The following is a 21,903-nucleotide window of genomic DNA, read 5'->3' as shown; positions in this document are numbered from 1 at the left end:
GATATCAAATACAAAGCACAAGGAAGTCAGGTAACAGTTGAATTTTATTGAGTTCCTTTTTTGAGCCATGCTTTTTGGAGTCAGAGACCAGCCCCTACAGATATTTCCTTCCTAAAAAGTATATTATCTGATTCATGACCAGCTTCTGTTTGTTTTCGTGGCTGCAGGAAAGGAGTTGCAGGATGGAAAGGAGTAAAATGGATGACAGATAGGAGATTAAGGATAATCCATCTCTAAGAGGAATCCAGAAAGGCCAAAACCCCAGGGGCTCAAGTCACAGCATTAGATCATCCAATCCTGGTCAAAGGGAGCCCCATACAACTCCCAGCCCTAAATCAACACAGCCTTTCAAATATAGTTCTCAAAAGGGTTTTCTGGAATTTCAGCCTCATGTGTACCAGCTGCCAACCTTAATAGGTCAGTGGCTTGGAGAATATTTCAGGACTAGTCCCTCTTCCCTCCCTCTCCTCTCAATTTGAGGCCCAGCATCCCCTATCCCCTCTCCCCTCCCCCAGGCCCAGTCCCAACCCCAATTATAGCCCATAGTCCGTGAGACAAGCCTCATTTACGCTTCTTCTCCTGTGTACTGGTGAACCAAGAGTCCAGTAGTTTCTTACTGTAGTAGAGCTGCCAAGCATGCACCTGGACAGCCACTACCAGCACCAGGTACATGACAGCGACAGCAGAGATGCCAAAGATGACTCGGTATGCCTTGCCATGGAGGTATAGCTGCTGTGCAGCAGGAAACATCTCCATGGTACCATAGATAAGAGGAGCAATGGAGAAAAGCCCCGTGCTGATCATGGAGAGCACCAAGTAGCTTATGTTGTTTCGGGGGAATGAGAGGAGGCCAAAGCCAGAGGGCACGATGCTCAGCAGGTAGGGGTATTCCCACTGGTAGGGCATAGCGACTTGATCATATGACAGGAGCTTCAGATGCCCCACACACATCTGGGCAGCTAATAGGAGCCACAGGCCTATATGAATGTAGATCAGCCTCTTAATCTCAGTCTTGAATGTAACACTGTGGGACAGAGCAAAGGAAGAAGGGTGCATTTAGTGTCAGTGGATGCTGAGATCCCACTTGGGGGAAGGCTCTTTATCTAACATATAAACATGTCTTCCCTGTTTTTGTCTTCCTCCTGATTCTCTATTTCAGCTTTATTGTTGGATAAGAATGAAGCTAGGGAAGAGATGCAGAAGCAAGACTGGGAGGTCTGTAGTGACACACTTATCCTATCCACTGGGCCAGGTCTAGAGACCTGGGTTCAAACCTGGGATGGACACTTCTTAGCTGTGCGGCCCAGGGTAAGCCACTTAACCCTCACTGCCCAGCCCTAGGGGTTCTTTTGCCTTGGAATGCAGGGTAGTGATTCCTAGATAGAAGTTAAGAGTTTAAAGACATAAAAAAGCTTAGGGGCTGGTCCAGAAGTGATTTGGGCAGGATAGGGATGGCATTTCACCCACACAGAACCTATGGGAATGGTCAGGTTTGGATGGGTCATTAGATGGAACTTCAGAGGCAAGGCTTTACAGTGATTGGGAATAATAAGTAGGTAGTGCCAATCTGCTAGGAAACCTCCACTTCCCTCATGGAATAAACTCCTTGAGGGCAGGATCTGTTTCCTTTGGTGTATTTTTATCCCCAGTGACTAACCCAAGGCCTGGTGAATGGCAGGTGTTTAATAAATGCTGGCTGATGATTAATTAGAGGATCAGAGTAATTAACTGGGAAAGCACCACATCTAGCCTATTAGGCTATTAGGCAGTAAGCCTGGGGGGTTGTTTGCGGCTAACACGGACCTGGACTTTTATGGATTTTAGGGGAATGAATGGAGGGACAGTCCGGGTCAAATGGGTGGGGGGAGGGGGAAACCCAAGAATAGGTCAGAGGTCACGTGTTTGAACGGGGGAGGGTGGCCTGGGGTGACATTTAAAATGGGCACAGTATGAATGAAGGGGGACTCAGGGTGTCCGAAGGGAGCCGCGCCCAAGGGGGAGGAGCTCGAGGCAAGTCCCCAGATGCAGAAGGATCTCTCCCTCCCCCACTCCTCCTCACCCCGGACCCCAGGACTATCAAGGAGGGTGCAGCGAGAAGGTGCCTCTCTCCTACCTCATCTGGTAATGCGAGGCCACGCGCTCCCGGTGCCGATAGTCGCTGCCGTCAGTGCCAGCCGCCCGGGGCCCCGCGCGAGACGCCATCGTCACAAGTCCGAGCTGAGGCCCAGAGAGCTTGCGTGAAAGCTAGGTTGCCCACCAGAACCGCCCTCGCCCAACGGGCCTCCTCAGCCGAGCCCGGCCGAACTGAGCCGAGCAAGAGCCGAGTCTGGCCGAATAGAGCCGAACGAGAGCCGAGTCCAGTTCCTCAAGCATTTCCGCCTCCCTGCAGGGGGAAAATTTCCGGTCTCTCTAGGCATTTGGAAGACCAACTCTGTGGTCGTTCAATGTGCATGAGTCATCCTTCGCCTTCCGAGTGCTCGCACGTGGATTTGGGGATAAGGCTGATAATGTTTCTCTGGAGCTGGGGGAAACCATTGCTTTGCAGTTTCTTCTGGGGTAGGGAATTGGGCGTCTGAGCTAACAGAAATCTCCGTTCGTTCAAGTACAAAATAGTTTCTGGCTTTGAGAGTGTATTCACTTTTGGGAGTGGAACTGGGGGAAGGTGAGGGACAGGGAGACCAAGAAAAGGATCGGAGGGCAGCTCAGGTCGCTCCGTGGATCGAGAGCCAGGTCTGGAGACAGGAGATCCTGGGTTCAAATACGACCTGAGACACTTCCTAACCCCATTGTCTGGCCCTTGGAACCAATACTTGGTATCAGTTCCAAGATGGAAGAGAAGGGTTTCTTTTAAAAAGATAAAGACAAGAATGGATAGGTCTTGAGATTTAGAGTTGGACCAAATTGTTATCTAGATCAACAACACCTTCATTTTACAGATGAGGAAACTGAGTCAGAGGGGAGGGGAAGTTAGCAGAGCTGAGATCTGAATTCAGATCTCTAGAATTCAAATAAAGCCTCTCATCCTATATTGAACTTGAGCAAGTACCACTGTGTACCGCCACCATCATTTATTTATACCTCCCTCATCTCAAGGCCAAATTAAAGTCCTTATGGACCCTTATGACCTCGGTTTCCTTATGCTTTTTGCTAGATGCTTTTTTATAAGTGATTCTACAATTAAAAATCTCTTGAGAGGTTCATCGGTGGCATTACTTTCACTTATATTTTTAAAAATCAACATTTCAACAGAATTGTTCCACCTATTCTTTCTCTAATTATATATGACATATATATATGTATATATATATATATGTAAAGGACCCCAATATTTATCTATTTCCCTTAGCATGCATGGTTCTGGCACTGCCCATAAACGAAGTCAGATTTTTCAGAATTGAGGGTTGATTGGATTTGTTGGGCAGTATCCCCGAGGAGCCAGGAATCCAGTTATTTTATGGAACCAATCACCCCATCTTTTAAGGCTTTCATGGTGGGATTGCTGTAGCAAACTCATGAGCTGCAACTGATGCTTACATTGTTTCCCAGACAGTGAAGAATGTGGCTGAGATGAGTGTTTACCTGCCAGGCTCCATGCCAAGGTTCCCTTTCTGAGATTGTCTGCTCAGGCTTAACACTGTGGCAATGATGAGCTTTGAAAAAAGAAAGATGGCATCTCTGTAGCTGATGCCTCAAAACTCTTCTGCTAACAGTGAGGTGTCAGGATAAAGGCTGTCCATGGCACCAGAATTTAGGATTAGGATAATCGATTGTGGATAGGTTAGTAAGGGGTGCGGCATTTCCAGAGTTACTTTTTCTGTGGGCTCTGGTTCTGTCGCCACCTAAGAGGATCTGGACCAAGGCTGCTCATTATACCCAGAAGGGAAAGATGTCTATGACCTGGCAACCTAAGGGCTAGGCAAATGGGATTAAGTCATTTTGCCTGGGGTCACACAGCTAGAAAGTATCTGAGGTCAAATTTAAATTGTCCCCTGTGCCACCTAGCTGCCCCCAAAACCCAGATTTTTAGAAAATCACTTTAGCAGCTAGAAGATGGCTTCATGTTGTGTCCCCTCTCAAAGGGGTAGCCCAGAACTTGCTCTCAGATCCTCTTTTCTATAGTCTTTCTTTTAGGGAAGTCATCAGCTCCCAGGGTTTCAGGGATCCTGTTTATTCTTAGATTTACATACCCAGCATTCATTTCTAAAACCAAGCTAAAAATCTCCTACAAACCTGCCCCTTCTCCAAACTTCCTTATTTCTGTTTACTCTCACCTTTCACATCAGTTCTGTCTCTTCAATATTTCCCAGATGTCTTCTTCCCATTTACATACTCACCTTACTAGTTCAGGAACTCTTGCCTGGACTCTTTCAGTAGTGCCCTCACTAGTCTTTCTCTATCATCTCTCTCCTATTCAATCCATTCTCCACATTGCAGTCAAATTTGCTTTAGAATTAATATTAAATGTCAGTTCCAAGGCAGAATTGCAGTAAGGGCTAGGCTATTGGGGATAAGTAACTTGCCCAGGGTCATATAACTAGGAAGTATCTGAGGTAAGATTTGAACCCAAGACCTCCCATCTCCAGGTCTGTCTGTATCCCCTGAGCCACCTAGCTGCCCCCAAGTTTATATTACTTTAAAAATAAATATTTTATTTTCCCCCATTTACATAAATAGTTTTTATAACCATTTTTTAAGTTTGAATCAAATTCTCAAATTTAAATCTAGAAACAGATATTGAGTGATTATACATTTTTAACCCAGTGGAATTGCTTGTCAGCTCCAGGAGGGGGGAAGGGAAGAGGGGAGGGAGAGAAAATGAATCATGGAACCATGGAAAAAATTTTTTAAATTCTCAAATTCAAATCAAATTAAGTTTGAGCCAAATTCCCTTCCTCCCCTCCCCCTTCCCTGAGACAGCAATCTGATACAGATTTTACATGTGTAATAGTATAAAACATCTTTACATATTAGTAATTTCATGAAAGAGAACTCAAAGAAAAACAAAGAAATTAAGTCTAATCTGGAAGTAGATGGCATTTTTCATCAGGAGTCCTTGAGGATTGTCTTGGATCTTGGATCACTGTATTGCTAACAATAGCTAAGTCATTCAAAAATGTTCATCATATAATATTGCTGTTGCTCTGAACAATGTTCTCTTGGTTCTCTTATTTCAGTTTCATCATTTTCCAGATTTTTTCTTAAACCATTTTGCTTATCATTTTTTATAGCACAGTAATATTCCATTACAATCATATACCACAATTTGTTTAGCCATCCTCAACTGATGGATATCCCCTCAGTTTCCAATTCTTTGCCACCAGAAAAAAGATAATTGAAATAATAAAAAAACCCAAGAAGTTAGTTTTTATTAAAAAAAAAAACACACAGCAAAGAAATGACTATATCACTCAAAAAATTACTTCCCTAGTAGTAGGGAGTAGTGGCTTTCTTTTACCAGGATGAAATACAACCCCTCTGTTTGTCATTTCAAGTCCTTCCAATCTGGATCTAATTTGTCTTTCCTGTCTGATTCCTCTTCACTCATTTTATTTCAGTCAAATTGGCCTCCTTAAAATTTTCCATGGATGCTATTCTATTTGTGGTGTTTGTACAGGCTGTCCATGCCTGGAATCCTCTCCCTCCTCATCATTACCTCTTGGAATCTCTAGCTCCTTTTAAGACTCAGCTCAGGTGCCACCTCTTAAACAAGATTTTTCCTGATTCTTCCCAGTTGTTGGGGTTTCCTCCCCAAATTACTTTGATTTAATATTATTATTTTTTAAACCTTACCTTCTGTCTTAGAATCAATACTGTGTATTGGTTCCAAGGCAGAAGATCAGTAAGGGCTAGGCAATGGGAATTAAGTGACTTGCCCAGGGTCACACAGCTAAGAAATGTCTGATGCCAGATTTGAACCCAGGACCTCTCGTCTCTAGGCCTAACTCTCAATCCACTAAGCCACCTAGCTGTCCCCTACTTTGATTTATTTTATATTTACTAATCTGAATAAGAAGAATGTAAACTCCTAAAGAAAAAAAGAATGCCAGCTCCTCAAGGACAGAGACTATTTTCTTTTCATCTTTATATCCCTAGTCTAATTCATAGTGCCTGGCATATAACAATTGCTTAATAAATATCTGTTGAATATAGAAATATGTATTACATGAAAGTACAGATATAACCGGCATCAGATTATTTGCCACCTAAGGGGAATGGAGGGAGAAAATCTGAATTTTAAAATGTAAAAAAAAGTTGTCAAAAATTGTTTCTACTTGTAACTGGAAAAAATGAAAAACAAAAATAAATAAACATTTACTAAATTAGAACAAGGCAGAGATTCATGCTGAATTCTCATTCATCATCACTGTGGTGAAGTGACAGGCAAATTCAGACAAAAAAAAAAGGCAACCTTATCTAAAAAATCTACTCCAAGGCAGTCTTTTTCAGAAGCTGGAGACATAACTTCCACTGAGTCTACTGAACAACATGTCCTGCTAGGTGCATCCCCAGGGGCTGTTTTAAAAGAACAAAGTGTGTATTTTCCTGTGTTCCGGAAGGCTGAGGGAAGGAGGTGGTCTGTCTAAGCCAATGCCTTCAGGTCTTGTATAAGTTTGAGACTCAGAAGTCCTGGGATCCTCCAAGACAAAGACAGCTTACTGCTGTCCGTGAGATTGTCTCAGTGAAGACGTCACCCATATAACCCTTCATGTTGCTGGTACAGGAGAACATACTGTGTTCTGAGGAAGATGGCATCTGGTATAATTTGCAGGGACCACAAACTTTTTAAACTATGAAATAAAGTATTATGGGTATCCAGGCATGCCCCTCAATGCGCTGGTTGGTTCACTTCTCTGCTATGATCTCTTTCCCTTTTTTAAACCCTTCTTTCAGTCTTAGAATTCATACTATGTATTGGTTCCAAGGCAGAAGGGCTAGGCAGTGGGGGTTAAATGACTTGCCCAGGGTCACCCAGCTAGGAAGTGTCCAAGACCAAATCTGACTCCAGGACCTCCTGTCTCCAAGTGGGCTTTCAGTCCATTGGGCCATTTGGCTGCCTGAGCTGCTACAGCCTCTTAAACAAGATGTGGAATTCCTTGGACAAGCTGAACTCTAACAAAATGTCGACTTGCCTTGCCCAGGTTCTTTTTGCCCTGATGATGTAGCCCTTTGCTCTAGTATTTATGATGGTGCTTCAGCAGTAATAGCATTCTACAATTTGATACTACATTGATGCACTGAAGTGGATCCTTCTGGTCTGCTTTTAAAGGAAAACTAGGAGCCATCTGATGGTGGAGCATGCAAAGAGGGTGTGGATGAACGACACAGAATGAGGCCCACATTTCCAATCGTCACTAATGGGTTGCTTTTTCTTTTCTCTTTTTTTTCTTTGACTACTTATTTGTCACCACAGAGGAGCCTATGGAGTTATGGGCGGAAGCTTTTTGGAAGTGATAGTGACGTTTTAAAAGGGAAAAGAGCTCCCACAATTTTTAAAGGACAATGCTCATTCATCCTCCCAGAGGGGGAAAAGAGACACTGCAGTCCTCCAGAGAAGGAAGCAAACATACCAGAGCTAGGTACACAAATCTGGCACAATTGCTGCCAGAATTTCATAACAAAGGCCACATCAACAGGGCAAAAAGCACCCAGGATAAGGCAAGTTTATATTCTACTAATAGGCAGGAAACACCAACCCCCCCCCCCCCCCCCCAAGGAATGAAAAATAGAACCAGGACAAGAAGCATTCATGGCCACATAGTTTGGTAAGAGAAGCACCTTGGATCTACTTATCTCATTCCTCACCCCCTCACCCCCTCACCCTTTATGGAAACCATGAATCATGGTGTATAGAGTGCCTTGGGGAAGGGATCATTAGAGGACAGGAATGATCTTGAATGTTCACAGGCTTGGATGAGAGTCCTCAGGTTTTTCTGTTGGGGTAAACAAAACCTGGACTACACTCGTTTTTTTTTTGTTTTTTTTTTTAGTCAATTTAGAACATTATTCCTCGGTTACAATAATCATATTCTATCCCTCCCTCCCCTCCCCCTACCCTTCTTGTAGCCCATTTGCAATTCCACTGGGTATTTCATGTGTCCTTGATCAGAACCTATTTCCATGTTGATGTTTACACTAGGGTAATCATTTAGAGTCTACATCCCCAATCATATCCCCTCTACCCATGTAATCAAGTAGTTGTTTTTCTTCTGTGTTTCTACTCCCACAGATATTCCTCTGAATGTGGATAGTGTTCTTTCTTGTAGATCCTTCCGGGTTGTTCAGGATCACTGCATTGTCACTAATGGAGAAGTCCATTATATTAGATTGTACCATAATGTATCAGTTTCTGTGTATAATGATTTCCTGGTTCTGCTCCTTTTGCTCTGTATCACTTCATGGAGGTTGTTCCAGTTCCCATGGAATTCCTCCACTTTATTATTCCTTTGAGCACAATAGTATTCCATCACCAACAGATACCACAATTTGTTCAGCCATTCCCCAACTGAAGGGCATCCCCTCATTTTCCAATTTTTTGCCACCACAAAGAGAGAAGTGATGAATATTCTTATACAAGTCTTTTTCCTTATTATCTCTTTGAGGTACAAACCGTGCAGTGCTATGGCTGGATCAAAGGGCAGACAGTTTTTTATCGCCCTTTGGGCATAGTTCCAAATTGCCCTCCAGAATGGTTGGATCAATTCACAACTCCACCAGCAATGCATTAATGTCCCAATTTTTCCACATCCCCTTCAACATTCATTACTTTCTGTTGCTGTCATGTTAGCCAATCTGCTAGGTGTGAGGTGATACCTCAGAGTTGTTTTGATTTGCATCTCTCTGATTATAAGAGATTTAGAACACTTTTTCATGTGCTTATTAATAGTTTTGATTTCTTTAACTGAAAATTGCCTATTCATGTCCCTTGCCCATTTATCAATTAGAGAATGGCTTGATTTTTTGTATAATTGATTTAGCTCTTTATAAAGTTGAGTAATTAGACCTTTGTCAGACGTTTTTGTTATGAAGATTATTTCCCAATTTGTTACTTTTGTTGAAATATTTTACAAATATTTCATTTGATTCTTACAAGTCTGTGAAGTAAGTGCTGTTGTCCCCATTTTATGATTAAAGAAACTGAGGAAGATAGGATTAAGAGATTTTCCCAGGAAGAACACTATCCACATTCAGAGGAAGAACTGTGGGAGCAGAAACACAGGAGAAAAGTAATTGCTTGATCACATGATTCGATGGGGATATGATTGGGGATGTAGACTCTAAATGATCACCCTAGTGCAAATATCAATAATATGGAAATAGGTCTTGATCAATGTCACATGTAAAACAAAGTGGAATTGTGTGTTGGCTATGGGAGGAGAATGGGAGGAGGGAAAGGAAAGAACATGAATCATGTAGCCATGGAAAAATTTCCTTAATTAATCAATAAAATTAAATTTTTAAAAAAAGAGAGACTTTCCCAGGATCACACAGGTCTGAATCTGAGTCTGAATCTGAAGCTGGATTTGAAGTCAGGTCCTCCTAACTCTAGGCCTAGCACTCTATTCACTGCACCACCTAGCTGGCTCACAGGAGCTAAGGATCTGTGTGTGTGTGTGTGTGTGTGTGTGTGTGTGTGTGTGTGTGTGTGTGTGTGTGTGTGTGTGTGTTTGTTTTTGTTTTCCCTTTTTGAGGAGAGACTTAGGCATGAATTAGAGCCTAAAGACCTCAGATTTATCTCTAGATGTAGCCATAAACTCAAGAGAATATTGAGAAGGGATCCTAAGATTAAGCCTAGTAGATGGAAGACTAGAGCATCACATTCTAAACCATTGCTCAGATCTCTTTCTCCTCAGAGAGGAAAGCTACTAGGATGGAGCTCTGTGGTCTTTGCCCCTGTCAAATTCCTTCTACCTTTCTGACAAAGCCAATTAGTTAATTCAGTGGAGAGAACTCTGGTGTGGGAGTTAGGAAGGCTTGAGTTCAAATATTTCCTCAGGCACTTACTAGCAATGTGATGCTGTGCAAACTACTTAATCCCTTGCAGACTTCATTTCTACATTGTAAGATTTAAATTTAGTTTCTCTGCTAAAAGTATTATATTTTTATGAGGTTTATTAAAGATTAAGAAATAAATAAAATACAAAATAAGAAAGCATGTGCCTAGGCACAGGGCCCATTCACAACCACTTACTCTACATCTTGTCTGCTAAGTAGAGAGCGACGTGTGCTTAGAAGCGGAAGCAGTGAGAGAGAGCAAGTAGGCGGTACAGTCAGTTTAAATTCTCATTTTGTTCTCAGCCCAGGTGAGCACTTAGGTGAGATTTTAGGGAATTCTGGGAACTACCAAGGACTTCTGGGAATTGAAGCCTGGGGTTCAAATCTCCATTTTTACAACATCTGTAAAATGAAGGGGGTTTGGTGGTCACTCTTCCAGCTCAAATTTATGCTCTTATGACCCCCTTTGACTCTCAGGGTTGAAAAGAACCTTGTTTTTCAGTCATGTCCAGCTCATTGTGACCCCATTTAAGATTTTCCTTGCAAAGATACAGGAGTGGTTGGCAATTTCTTTCTCTAGCTCATTTCACAGGTGAGGAAAAAGAGTTAAACAGGGTTGTGACTCTCCCAGGGACACAAAACTAGTGTCTGAGGCTAGATTTGAACTCAGGAAGATGAGTCTTCCAGACTTGAGTCTTTGTTGCTCTATACTGTGTACTGTGAATTTTAAAACTACTCCACCCTACTCAGACCGTACTTTATTTTTTTTTTTAATTTTTATTTGGTCATTTCCAAACATTATTCATTGGAAACAAAGATCATTTTCTTTTCTCCCCCCCCCCCCCACCTCTCCCATAGCCCGCGGCGATTCCACTGGGTATCACATGTGTTCTTGATTCAAACCCATTTCCATGTTGTTGGTATTTGCATTAAAGTGTTCATTTAGAGTCTCTCCTCAGTAATATCCCCTCCACCCCTGTAGTCAAGCAGTTGCTTTTCATTGGTGTTTTTACTCCCACAGTTTATCTTCTGCTTGTGGATAGTGTTTTTTTAGATCCCTGCAGATTGTTCAGGGACATTGCATTGCCACTAATGGAGAAGTCCATTACCTTTGATTGTACCACAATGTATCAGTCTCTGTGTACAATGTTTTCCTGGTTCTGCTCCTTTCGCTCTGCATCACTTCCTGGAGGTTGTTCCAGTCTCCATGGAATTCCTCCACTTTATTATTCCTTTTAGCCCAATAGTATTCCATCACCAACAGATACCACAATTTGTTCAGCCATTCCCCAATTGAGGGGCATCCCCTCATTTTCCAATTTTTGGCCACCACAAAGAGTGCAGCTATGAATATTCTTGTATGAGTCTTTTTCCTTATTATCTCCCTGGGGTACAAGCCCAGCAGTGCTATGGCTGGATCAAAGGGCAGACAGTCTTTTATCACCCTTTGGGCATAGTTCCAAATTGCCCTCCAGAATGGTTGGATCAATTCATAACTCCACCAGCAATGAATTTCAAACTGTACTTTAGAAGATTTGATTTAGCTATTTCCTGATTTGTAACAATGAAGATACTTGGTCTAACAGAATCAGGTCTTGTGAACTCTATATTGCTCCACCCTACTTAGTTTAATGAGGTCAGGAATGTCTGCACCCATACTCAAGGATTAAGTATCTAAGAAGATGGCCTTCAACAGACATGTGCAGAAACAGCTGACAGACCCCTGGGCTGTCCTAAATCAAGCTAAGTTAACATTGGTACAGATGAGACGCAGGAAAGTGAAGTAAAACCATCTATATAGGGCATGCCACTTCTCTTCAGCCCTTTCCCCCAGAGAGGTGGCTCTGGCTGGCAGCGTGCCAAGCATTCTGACATCTTGGCATGGTGGCAGCTATTTGTCTGGGTTTTGGCGGTGAGTTTGCCCTTGAGCTAATTCAGGTTCAGGCATCTTGGCTGAGCCCTCTTGGAGTTCAGGCTGATTCCTTCCTCTTTTACTCTCCAAAACCTTACCTTTCTAAAGCCTCTAATCTTCCCCCTGGCACAAGCCAGGCTGGAGAAATCCTACACCCTTTCCTTCTCCCTTCTTCTTAATTTCTTTCCACTATATTAATTAAATCACCATAAATTTCCAGCTGATTTGGGTATTTTTTTATTTAGGATATCCATGGTGACCAATAATTAATATAGTTTAGGTCACAACGCTAAAATTATCCTTTACAGTACTACTTAGCTGTCTGACAGGAACCTCAAAGACAATCAAATCCAACTTTTATCTAAATAACAGCCCCAGCAAATAGTTATTCAAATTCTGCTTAAAGACCTCTAGTGAGGAAGAAAGCTATAACTTCCTGAGGCATTTTGGAGAGCTGTTGGGAAGTTTTTATTTTCTCAAGATAAACCTGGCCCTTTAAAACTTCCACTCATTGCTCCCTACACTTCCAGTCCAAGAAAAACAAGACTCAGTTTTCCTTCCTCCACAGGACAGCTTTCACATTCCAACCTTGTCTTCTCTTCTATGCAATAAACTTTTCCACTGGTCCCTAGGCCTGGGAAGTCACTGACAATCCTGGTTTTCCTCCATGGTATGCTCTTCATATGTCTTTTTGATATTCAAAGCCCTTTAAACCTGTTGCCTATCTACCTTTCTAGCCTTTTCACACTTTACTCACCAGCCTATCCTCTTCCATGTACTCTTTTCTTTTTTTCTAAACCATTACCTTCTGTCTTGGAATCAATAGTGTATATTGGTTTCAAGGCAAAAAGAGAGCAAGGGTTAGGCAATGGGGGCTAAGTGACTTGCCCAGGGTCACACAACTTGGAAGTCTCTGAGGCCAAATTTGAACCCAGGATCTCCTATCTCTGGGCCTGGCTCTCCATCCAAGGAGCCACCTAGCTGCTCCCTCCCTCATGTACTCTTTATCTGGTGATGCTGGCCTCAGTGATGCTTCTTGAGCAAGGCACCCCATCTTCCAATTCTGTTTTCAGTGGCTATCTCCCATGCTTGGAATTCTTTCTCTCTGCCTTCTGGCTCCCCTATCATCCTTCAAACCTCAGTTAAAATCTTACCTACTAGGTGTCTCAGTGGATTGAGAGTCAATCTAGACATGGGAGGTCCTAGGTTCAAATCTAACCTTAGTCACATCCTAGTTGTGTGACCCTGGACAAATCACATAACCCCCTTTGCCTAGCCCTTACTGCCCTTCTGCCTTGGAACCAGTATTGATTCCAAGACAGAAAGTAAAGGTTATAAGAAAAATAAAATAAAAATAAGTAAAATCACACCTATGGGAAGCCTTTCCTTATCCCCTTTAAATGCTAATCCTCATTCCTATGTAAGCATTAATTGTACTTAGTGCATCTTTCACTCCCATGAAAAATGCAAGAAGTACAAAGGACTTACAGGAACCCAGAAGGTAAGCAGAAAACACCAGATACTCAAATAGCGCATCAACATCCTGCTGGTAAGGAATCAGATTTGGAGTCGCTTTTCTGGGCAACCCTCTGACATTCTGGTGAGCCCCTATTTCCCACACAGTCTATAAACCACATCCTGTGGTTTAGATTCTCCTCAGAAGGTAAACATATTTTGAGACTACTGAACAAGCAAGTCTCTTCCCATCAGATCAGCAATGCCCAAATAATTCACTGGCTTTACTCTCCAAGTAGGATTCGGTATATGAACTGACATGCTTGGGGTTTATGCCTAATGTTGAAGAAAAAATATCAATATTAATACTGTACTCTGTGTTTTGTAAAGGACCTAAGTATTCCAGAAACAGTGTATTTAATTTATCATTATCAGATCCATTTCCAGCTTGGACAGTTGTCCACACTGGTATAATTTCCCAAGCCTTTCAAAATAAGTTTTTGTCCCAGGATGAACTAAAATAACATTTATAGTAGGTGCTGGATTAGGGGCAGTCACGCAGCTAAACTCTCCCAGCATCCTCCCCTCCCCAAACAACTTTTAAAAACACCTCAAATCAAATTTTGGAGTAGCAGAGGCAACAAAAAGTCAGAGAAACATTTTTCCCATCTAAGAAAACTTCAGAAGTCAGTAGGAGAGGTCTGTAGCACCAAGGTGGAGGCTTCTCCAGAGCCCACACACGATGGCATAAATAACATCCACAGCAGCAATTTGGGGGAACTCTCAGCCTAGAACGAGTAACAACTGGTCAGAAAGAGATGATCAGGGATCTTCTGCTGGCACTGGATATAATTGGTGCTGATTAACAACTCTATTACCCATGCACAGTTCTGGGTCACAATTCCAGGGCAGAAAGGAGCACTTAGGGTTGGTCACAAGAGAGCAGGGGCCCTCAGTACAGTTCTAAAGCAAAGAGGATTTCTAGTGGCTGCAGACACTGGGGCGCTTCCCAGGTAAAGACCAGAACACAGACCAGGAGACCAGTGACCATACCCCTCTTAGGATCATATATCACTTGGGAAGCACCAAAAATTTGCAGACCTCCAGAAATAGTTCTGAAAAGAGCAGTACAAAAAAGCCCAAGCTTGGGACAGAAGCCAACTTTAACATAAAGTTGAAAGTTTAAAAAAAAAAAAGCCTGGAATAATGTTCCAACTCTAGAACTAATGCTGAAGCCACTTTCAAAAGCCCTTATGAAAGGGAGGCCTCCCGGATGAGGACAAGCAAGTGGGCAGGTCGGTGGGCTCCTTGTTGGCTTTCTATTTGGGGCCTAACCTCAGAGGGAGAGATGGGAGTGTGACTGTCACTGACTAGCCTTGGTCTGTTCTCTATAGAAAAACTATTTTCTCTTTGTTTAAATTAAAATTAACAGTTGTTAAAAGATTGACAATATCAAATCTAAGACAGAAGGTAAGGTTTTGTTTTTTTTTAATGGCTAAACTAATTTACAACTCCACCAGCAATGTATTAATTTGTCTAATTATAATCTCTCCATCATTGACTTTTGTCATCTTTGTCAATTTTCTGAAGTGAGGTAAAACTCTATTATTTTTATTTGATTTTTTTTCTCATTACTAGTGTTTTAAAGTATTCATATGTTTATTTGTTTATAATTCTTTTGAAAAATGTTCCTATTTTCTGACATTATCTATTGGGGAATAGCTTTTGTTCTTATTTATTTCTGTTCTCATTTTTTAATATATTATGGATAAAAAACTCCCCTGGTGACTATATTTAGTAATTTGATTATTAAACACTGCAGAAATGACAGATATAAATCATTGGAGAAATATTAATTGTTTGTGTGCAGGTCAAATGAATATAATAAAATGACAATAATACTTATACTTATTCAGCGCTGTAACAAACTCCCCAAAAGATATTTTATATAGTTAGAAAAAAATAACAAAATTCATTTAGAGGAACAATAAGTCAAGAATATCAAGGATAATAATGAACAGAAGTGTTAAGGAACAGGGCCTATCAGTATCAGATCTTCAGTTAAAATGATTTGGTCCTGGTTAAAAAAGAAAGATATCTAATAGTAGTAATAGTCTCTCGGTAACTGAGGATGACAATTGTCTTTGTGCGCTTTCATCTGTGATGTAGATGAGTGTGCACAAAGACACTTGTGCGTGAAGGAGATTTAAGTGGAAAAGTCGATGCACAGAGACAGTCCCACTCTCTCGGCGTTGGAAGCCTGGGTCCAGTGGCATGAAAAGTCGTTACATCTGGAGACTTCCTCAGCTGCATTGGATGGCCGTGTTGTCTTTTGTGCTCTAACACGCCCTGAGCACTCCACAGTGCTCTAATAGTAGGACAGATTATATATACAATATACAGAAGGAAACAATTATAATATTATAGTATTTGATAAAACTAAATATCCTAGTTACTGGGGAAGAACTCACTATTTAACAAAACACTATTGGGAAAACTAGACGGCAAGCTAGGAGCAATTAGTTTAGAATAACACCTCACACAATACATCAAGATAAGCTCCAAATGGATACAGAAGAATACAAAAGATCATGTCCTAAAAAAAGAGAGGAACAAAGAAGAAGTTATCATTTGAATTTATGGATAAAGGAAGAATCCATAATTCATCTAGTCAAAGAGAAGATTACAATTTTTATTCTGTAAAATTAAAAAGATTTTGCACAAACAAATGGAATAAAAATTAGAAGGGAAACAAGTAACTGGGGGGAAATCTTTGCAGGAAGTTTATCTGATAAAAGTCTCATTTCCAAGATCTAAAAGGAACTGACTTAAATTTATAAGATTAAGAGCCATTGTCCAAAAGATAAATTATCATAGCATATGGACAATCAGTTTTAAAGGAATAAATGTAAGCTGTTGACAATAATATTGGGGAAAGGCTAAACAAAGTGTGGCATATAGTTGTGATGGAATACTACTGTGCTTTAAGGAATGATGAGCAGATTAATTTTATTTGCTTATTTATTTTAAACCCTATCCTCCTGTCTTAGTATCATTTCTAAGACAGAAGCGCAGCAAGATCTAAGGAATTGGAGTTAAGTGGTTTGCTCAGGCTTACAGATCTAGAAAGAACCTGAAGCCAGATTTTTTTTCTTTCTAAAAAATTTCAAACTCTTCTTTATTATTGAATATCTATCTTTTATCCTATATGTTCCCCACCCCCTGGCAATATTTCCTTTTTTCCCCATTACATGTAAAAACAAATTTTAATATATTTTTGTTAAAAGTTCCAAATTACTTCCCCTTTTCCCCTCCCTGAGACAGTAAATAATCATATATATATTACATGTGCAAGCACATAAAACATGAAGTTATATTTGAACCCAAGTCCTCCCAAGCCCTGGCCTGACACTCTATTCACTGTGCTATCTAGCTGCCCTTGAGTAGGCTAGTTTTAAAAAGACATAGAAGGATGTACATGACAGTATGAAGAGCAAAATGAGCAGAAAAAAGAGAACGTTATATACACAACAGAAATAGTGTTTGAAGAATAACTTGTGTGTGTCTACCTCCAGAGAAAGAACTGATAAATAGAAATGAGCAAGACATAGTTTTATGTATCTTTTTTTTTTTTTCAAATAATGCTTTCTCTAATGCAGATAGGGGATAGAGGGAGGGAAATACTTTGGAACTTAAACTAACAAAAAATTTTTTAAATGAAAAAACAATATGGGGAAAACTAAACTACTATTTAAGGAATGCAAATTAAAGCAACTTTAAGATTCCATCTATCAGACTTGCAAAGATGAAAAAAAAAAGGAAATGATAGATGTTGGAGGGATTGTGAAAAAGTGGGTAGATACTCTAGAGTATGGTGAGTGGAGCTGGGTAACTGGTCCAGTTGTTCTGGAAAACAATTTGGAATTATGTCTAGAAAGTAACTGAACTACCTGTCCTTTGATCCAGCTATATTATTACTAGACCAATACCCCAAAGAAACCAAAGAAATAGTAAATGTTTCATGTGTATTTGGAAGGATTGTCCTCCACATGTAGCATAAAAGTGCTGTGGGGTGGTTCAAAGAGAGGCAGAATAGACATCTTTAGCCTCTTCTTCCCCTACCTTTCTCCAAGGGATGCTTTATTTCCCACAAGGAGGAAAAAAAAGGAGATTGACCACAAAAGCCTGGTCTCAGACAGAGGAGGGTACCAGGTTCAAATTACATTTATATGCTCTCTTAAATATTATTAGGGTAGGGGTGAAAGAATGTCAAGAGAAATAATTAGAAATCAGAAATGAAAGGGAAACAGTACTTCTAGAATTCAAACTATATTATAAAGTTGCAGTCATTGACACCATTTGGCAATGGCTAAAAAAAAGGTAGACCAATGTAACAGATTAAACAAGGGAAAACTAGAAACAAGGCAATCAATAATCTAGTATTCAATAAAGGCAAAAACATAAATTGCTCAGGAAAGAATTCCCTATCTGATACAAAAATAGAATTTCTGGGAAAACTGGACAATGGTCTGACAGAAACTAGGCCATTGCTTTATAAAATATGCCACAAAATTCAAAATGCACTCATGACTTTAATATTAAAGATAATATGGTAAACAATTAGAGAGTGGGTCAATTTATCTTTCACAAATAAGGCTAGGAAATGTTTTGTTAATCAAACAAGGAATAGAGGCAATTACAAAAGGTAAAATAGATAATTTTTATTACAAGAAATTAAAAGGGAGTTGTTCAAACAAAATTAATGCATCTAGGAAAAGAAAGGAAGTGGTCAGGTGGAAGGAAAATCTTTGTATCAAATTTCTCTGATAAGGGTTTGGTATCTAAGATACATAGACACCTAACACACACATATATCATTCCCTAAATGGATGTGGTCATATGATATGAAAAAATAATTTTCAAAAGAAGAATTATAAACTATTAGCACCATATGAATCATTCAAATAACTAAGAATAAAATACAAATCAAAACAACCTGAGACTTAACTAACAGCTAGTAAATTGATACAAATGGAAAAAGACAGAAATATGCATGCTAGTGCAATTGGTGGTGGACCCATAAATCAGTTTGACAACTTTGCAAAGCAATTTGGAATTATTCAAGTAAAGTTGCTATAAGGTCCATACTCTTTGACTTAAAGATTCCACTACTAAGCATATAAACCAAGGGAATCATTGATAAGAAGAAAATGACAACATTATGAAAAAGATTTTTTAAAATAAAACCTTTACTTTCCATCTTAGAATCAATGCTGTATATTGATTACAAGGCAAAAGTGATAAGGGCTAGGCAGTGGGGATTAAGTGACTTGCCCAGGATCAAACAGCTAGGAAGTGTCTAGGGTCAGATTTGAATCCAAGAATTCCTATCTCCAGGCCTGGTTCTCTATCTACTGAGCCACCTTGCTACTCTCAATCAAAATATTTATAGTAGCAGTTTTTGTATTAGTAAAGAACTGAAAACAAAATAGATAACCACAAGGCAAAGGAATGGTTAAATAAATTATGGTACATTAGTGTAACAGAATATGACTTTGGTGTAATAAGATGATGAATATGATGAACACAAACAAGCATGGAAAGACTTATGTGAACTGATGCAAAATAAAGTAAGCAGAACCAAGGAAAATGCAATGACAAAAATGTAAATAGAAAGAACCACCTAAAGAAGGAAACCATAAGTAAATTGGGTAAACACAGAATAGTATACATGTCAGACCTTTGGGAGGGCAAAGACTTTAAAACCAAGCAAGACTTAGAAAGAATCACAAAATGTAAAATAAATAATTTTGACTACATCAAATTAAAAAGCTTTAGTACAAACAAAACCAATGTAACTAAAATCAGAAGGAAAACAACAAATTGGGAAAAAATCTTCATAGAAATCTCCGACAAAGGTTTAATTACTCAAATTTATAAAGAGCTAAATCAATTGTACAAAAAATCAAGCCATTCTCTAATTGATAAATGGGCAAGGGACATGGATAGGCAGTTCTCAGATAAAGAAATCAAAACTATTAATAAGCACATGAAGAAGTGTTCTAAATCTCTTATAATCAGAGAGATGCAAATCAAAACAACTCTGAGGTATCACCTCACACCAAGCAGATTGGCTAACATGATAGCAAAGGAAAGTAATGAATGCTGGAGGGGATGTGGCAAAGTAGGGACATTAATTCATTGCTGGTGGAGTTGTGAACTGATCCAACCATTCTGGAGGGCAATTTGGAACTATGCACAAAGGGCGATAAAAGAATGTCTACCCTTTGATCCAGCCATAGCACTGCTGGGTCTGTACCCCAAAGAGATAATGGACAAAAAGACTTGTACAAAAATATTCATAGCTGCGCTCTTTGTGGTGGCCAAAAATTGGAAAACGAGGGGATGCCCATCAATTGGGGAATGGTTGAGCAAATTGTGGTATCTGTTGGTGATGGAATACTATTGTGCTAAAAGGAATAATAAAGTGGAGGAATTCCATGGAGACTGGAACGACCTCCAGGAAGTGATGCAGAGCGAGAGGAGCAGAACCAGGAGAACATTGTACACAGAGACTAATACACTGTGGTATAATCGAACGTAATGGACTTCTCCATTAGTGGCAGTGTAATGTCCCTGAACAATCTGCAGGGATCCAGCAGAAAAAACACCATTCATAAGCAGAGGATAAACTGTGGGAGTAGAAACACCGAGGAAAAGCAACTGCCTGACTACAGTGGTTGAGGGGACATGACAGAGGAGAGACTCTAAAGGAAACCCTAATGCAAATATTAACTACATAGCAATGGGTTCGAATCAAGAACACATGTGATACCCAGTGGAATCACACGTCGGCTACGGGGGGGGGGGGGGGGGGGAGGAAAAGAAAATGATCTTTTTATTTAATGAATAATACTTGGAAATGATCAAATAAAATATTATAAAATTAAAAAAAAAGAAAGAACCACCACAAAACAATCAAAAGTGAATGTTACAATATTAGAAAGAATGAGTAACCCCAAAGAAAAATGAGAAGACATTGTTTTGCAAATGTGGGAGGCATTATAAGCGTGAAATGTTGCATATATTTTCAGACTTTTTTCCATGTAATTATTGGTTTTGCTGGAGTGGGGGGATTTCTCTTCTTTTTCTTTAAAAATACTCTTTATATGGCATGGCTTTCTGGTAAACGGGAGGTAAAGGGATATTGGGAGAAACTTTTGCAATCTAAAATAAAAATATATTAACAAAAAATCAACAAGATCTTCCTCCTTAAGAATTGTGACAGGTAATGTTTTTATGGTGTGATGTTTTAGATTTTAGTCAAATATTTATTTAGAGTTTATTGCGATATAGTACAAGTTGGAGGTATAAACTTATTTTCTGCCAAGTAGCTTTCCAGTTTTCCCAATAGTTCCTATCAAATAGAAAGTCCTTCCCCCATTAATTTATCCTTATGGTTTTTCAAACCCTGGGCTCACATTTTTGAATTTGCTCCTGGTTTTTATTTGTCTCATCAAATCCTCTGTCTTTTTCTATTTTTGTTCTGTACCAACTCTTTTTCCTTTTAATCTCTGAATCTCTTTCACATCTATCTATACCTCTCTTATTTTTTTAGTTACTTTTTAAATTTAGATAAAGTCCTTTACATTTCTTCCTATTATATTTCATCTTTTAGTCCAAACCCTAATCCTAACTACCATCAAGCTTGTTAGTTATCCCTCCCAGCTCTGAGTCATCTGCACATTTGATAAGCATGTCATCTATGACTTCATCCCAATTGTTGATAAAAAAGATTAAAATAGTACAGCTCCAAGGACAGGCCTTGGAACACCTCACTAGAAAACTCCCTCTAAGTTGACATGGAATCATTAATGACTACTCTTTGGGTGAGGTCACTCAACCATTTCAGAATCCTTCTAATTGTACTGACTAGCTAGCTCACAAAACTTTCCATTTTGCCTGATGGGCAGCATAAGAGGTTTTATCAAATTCTATTTTAATATCTAATTAAATTCTTAATATAGTACTGCTTTGAGCTACTAGTTAAATAGCTCTATCCAAAACTGATTAGTGTGAGGCCAGCTAGGTGACTCAGTAGACTGAAATGGGAGAGCACAGAGATGGGAAGTCCTGGGTTCAAATTTGACCTCAGATCCATCCTAGCTGTTTGATCCTGGGCAAGTCACTTAACTCCCAAAACAATGAGAGCTGGCTCAGGAACATGTTATAAGGTGCAATGTCTTAGGTAGGTACACTGCCTACCATATGTATGTGCATGAGTGTGTATGTAAAAATAAAGAGAACTCTGTAAGTCACTTAGGGGAATCATTACTAAATAAAGTTTTGTTTTTAAAAATGATTTTTTAAAAAGGGGGTGGGGGTTGGCTTAGCCCTTACCACTCTTCTGCCTTGGAACTGATACTTTATTGATTCTAAGACAGAAAGTGAAGGTTTTAAGTTTTTTAAAAGGTTAATCTGATATGAACTTTTTTTTAAACAAGCGAAACCATCAGATCACCATTTCCCTTTCTTGATATTTA

The 21,903-nt window shown here is 39.8% G+C and overlaps 1 protein-coding gene across 1 annotated transcript; it reads right to left on the bottom strand.

Moving 5' to 3' along the window:
* Positions 1–26: 26 nt before the first annotated feature.
* JAGN1 (jagunal homolog 1) lies at positions 27–2,380 on the bottom strand. Its single transcript, XM_001365387.4, has 2 exons — positions 2,114–2,380; positions 27–1,024 (listed from the first exon to the last, which is right to left on the bottom strand). The coding sequence occupies exons 1-2, from the start codon at positions 2,200–2,202 to the stop codon at positions 562–564; spliced, it is 552 nt and encodes a 183-aa protein (XP_001365424.1). The 5' UTR covers positions 2,203–2,380; the 3' UTR covers positions 27–561.
* Between the last annotated feature and the right edge of the window lie 19,523 nt (positions 2,381–21,903).

The sequence above is a fragment of the Monodelphis domestica genome, chromosome 7 (assembly GCF_027887165.1).
Source record: "Monodelphis domestica isolate mMonDom1 chromosome 7, mMonDom1.pri, whole genome shotgun sequence".
Classification (NCBI taxonomy): domain Eukaryota; kingdom Metazoa; phylum Chordata; class Mammalia; order Didelphimorphia; family Didelphidae; genus Monodelphis; species Monodelphis domestica.
Note: the sequence above shows the minus strand (reverse complement) of the source record. Positions and strands in the feature narration are given on the sequence as shown.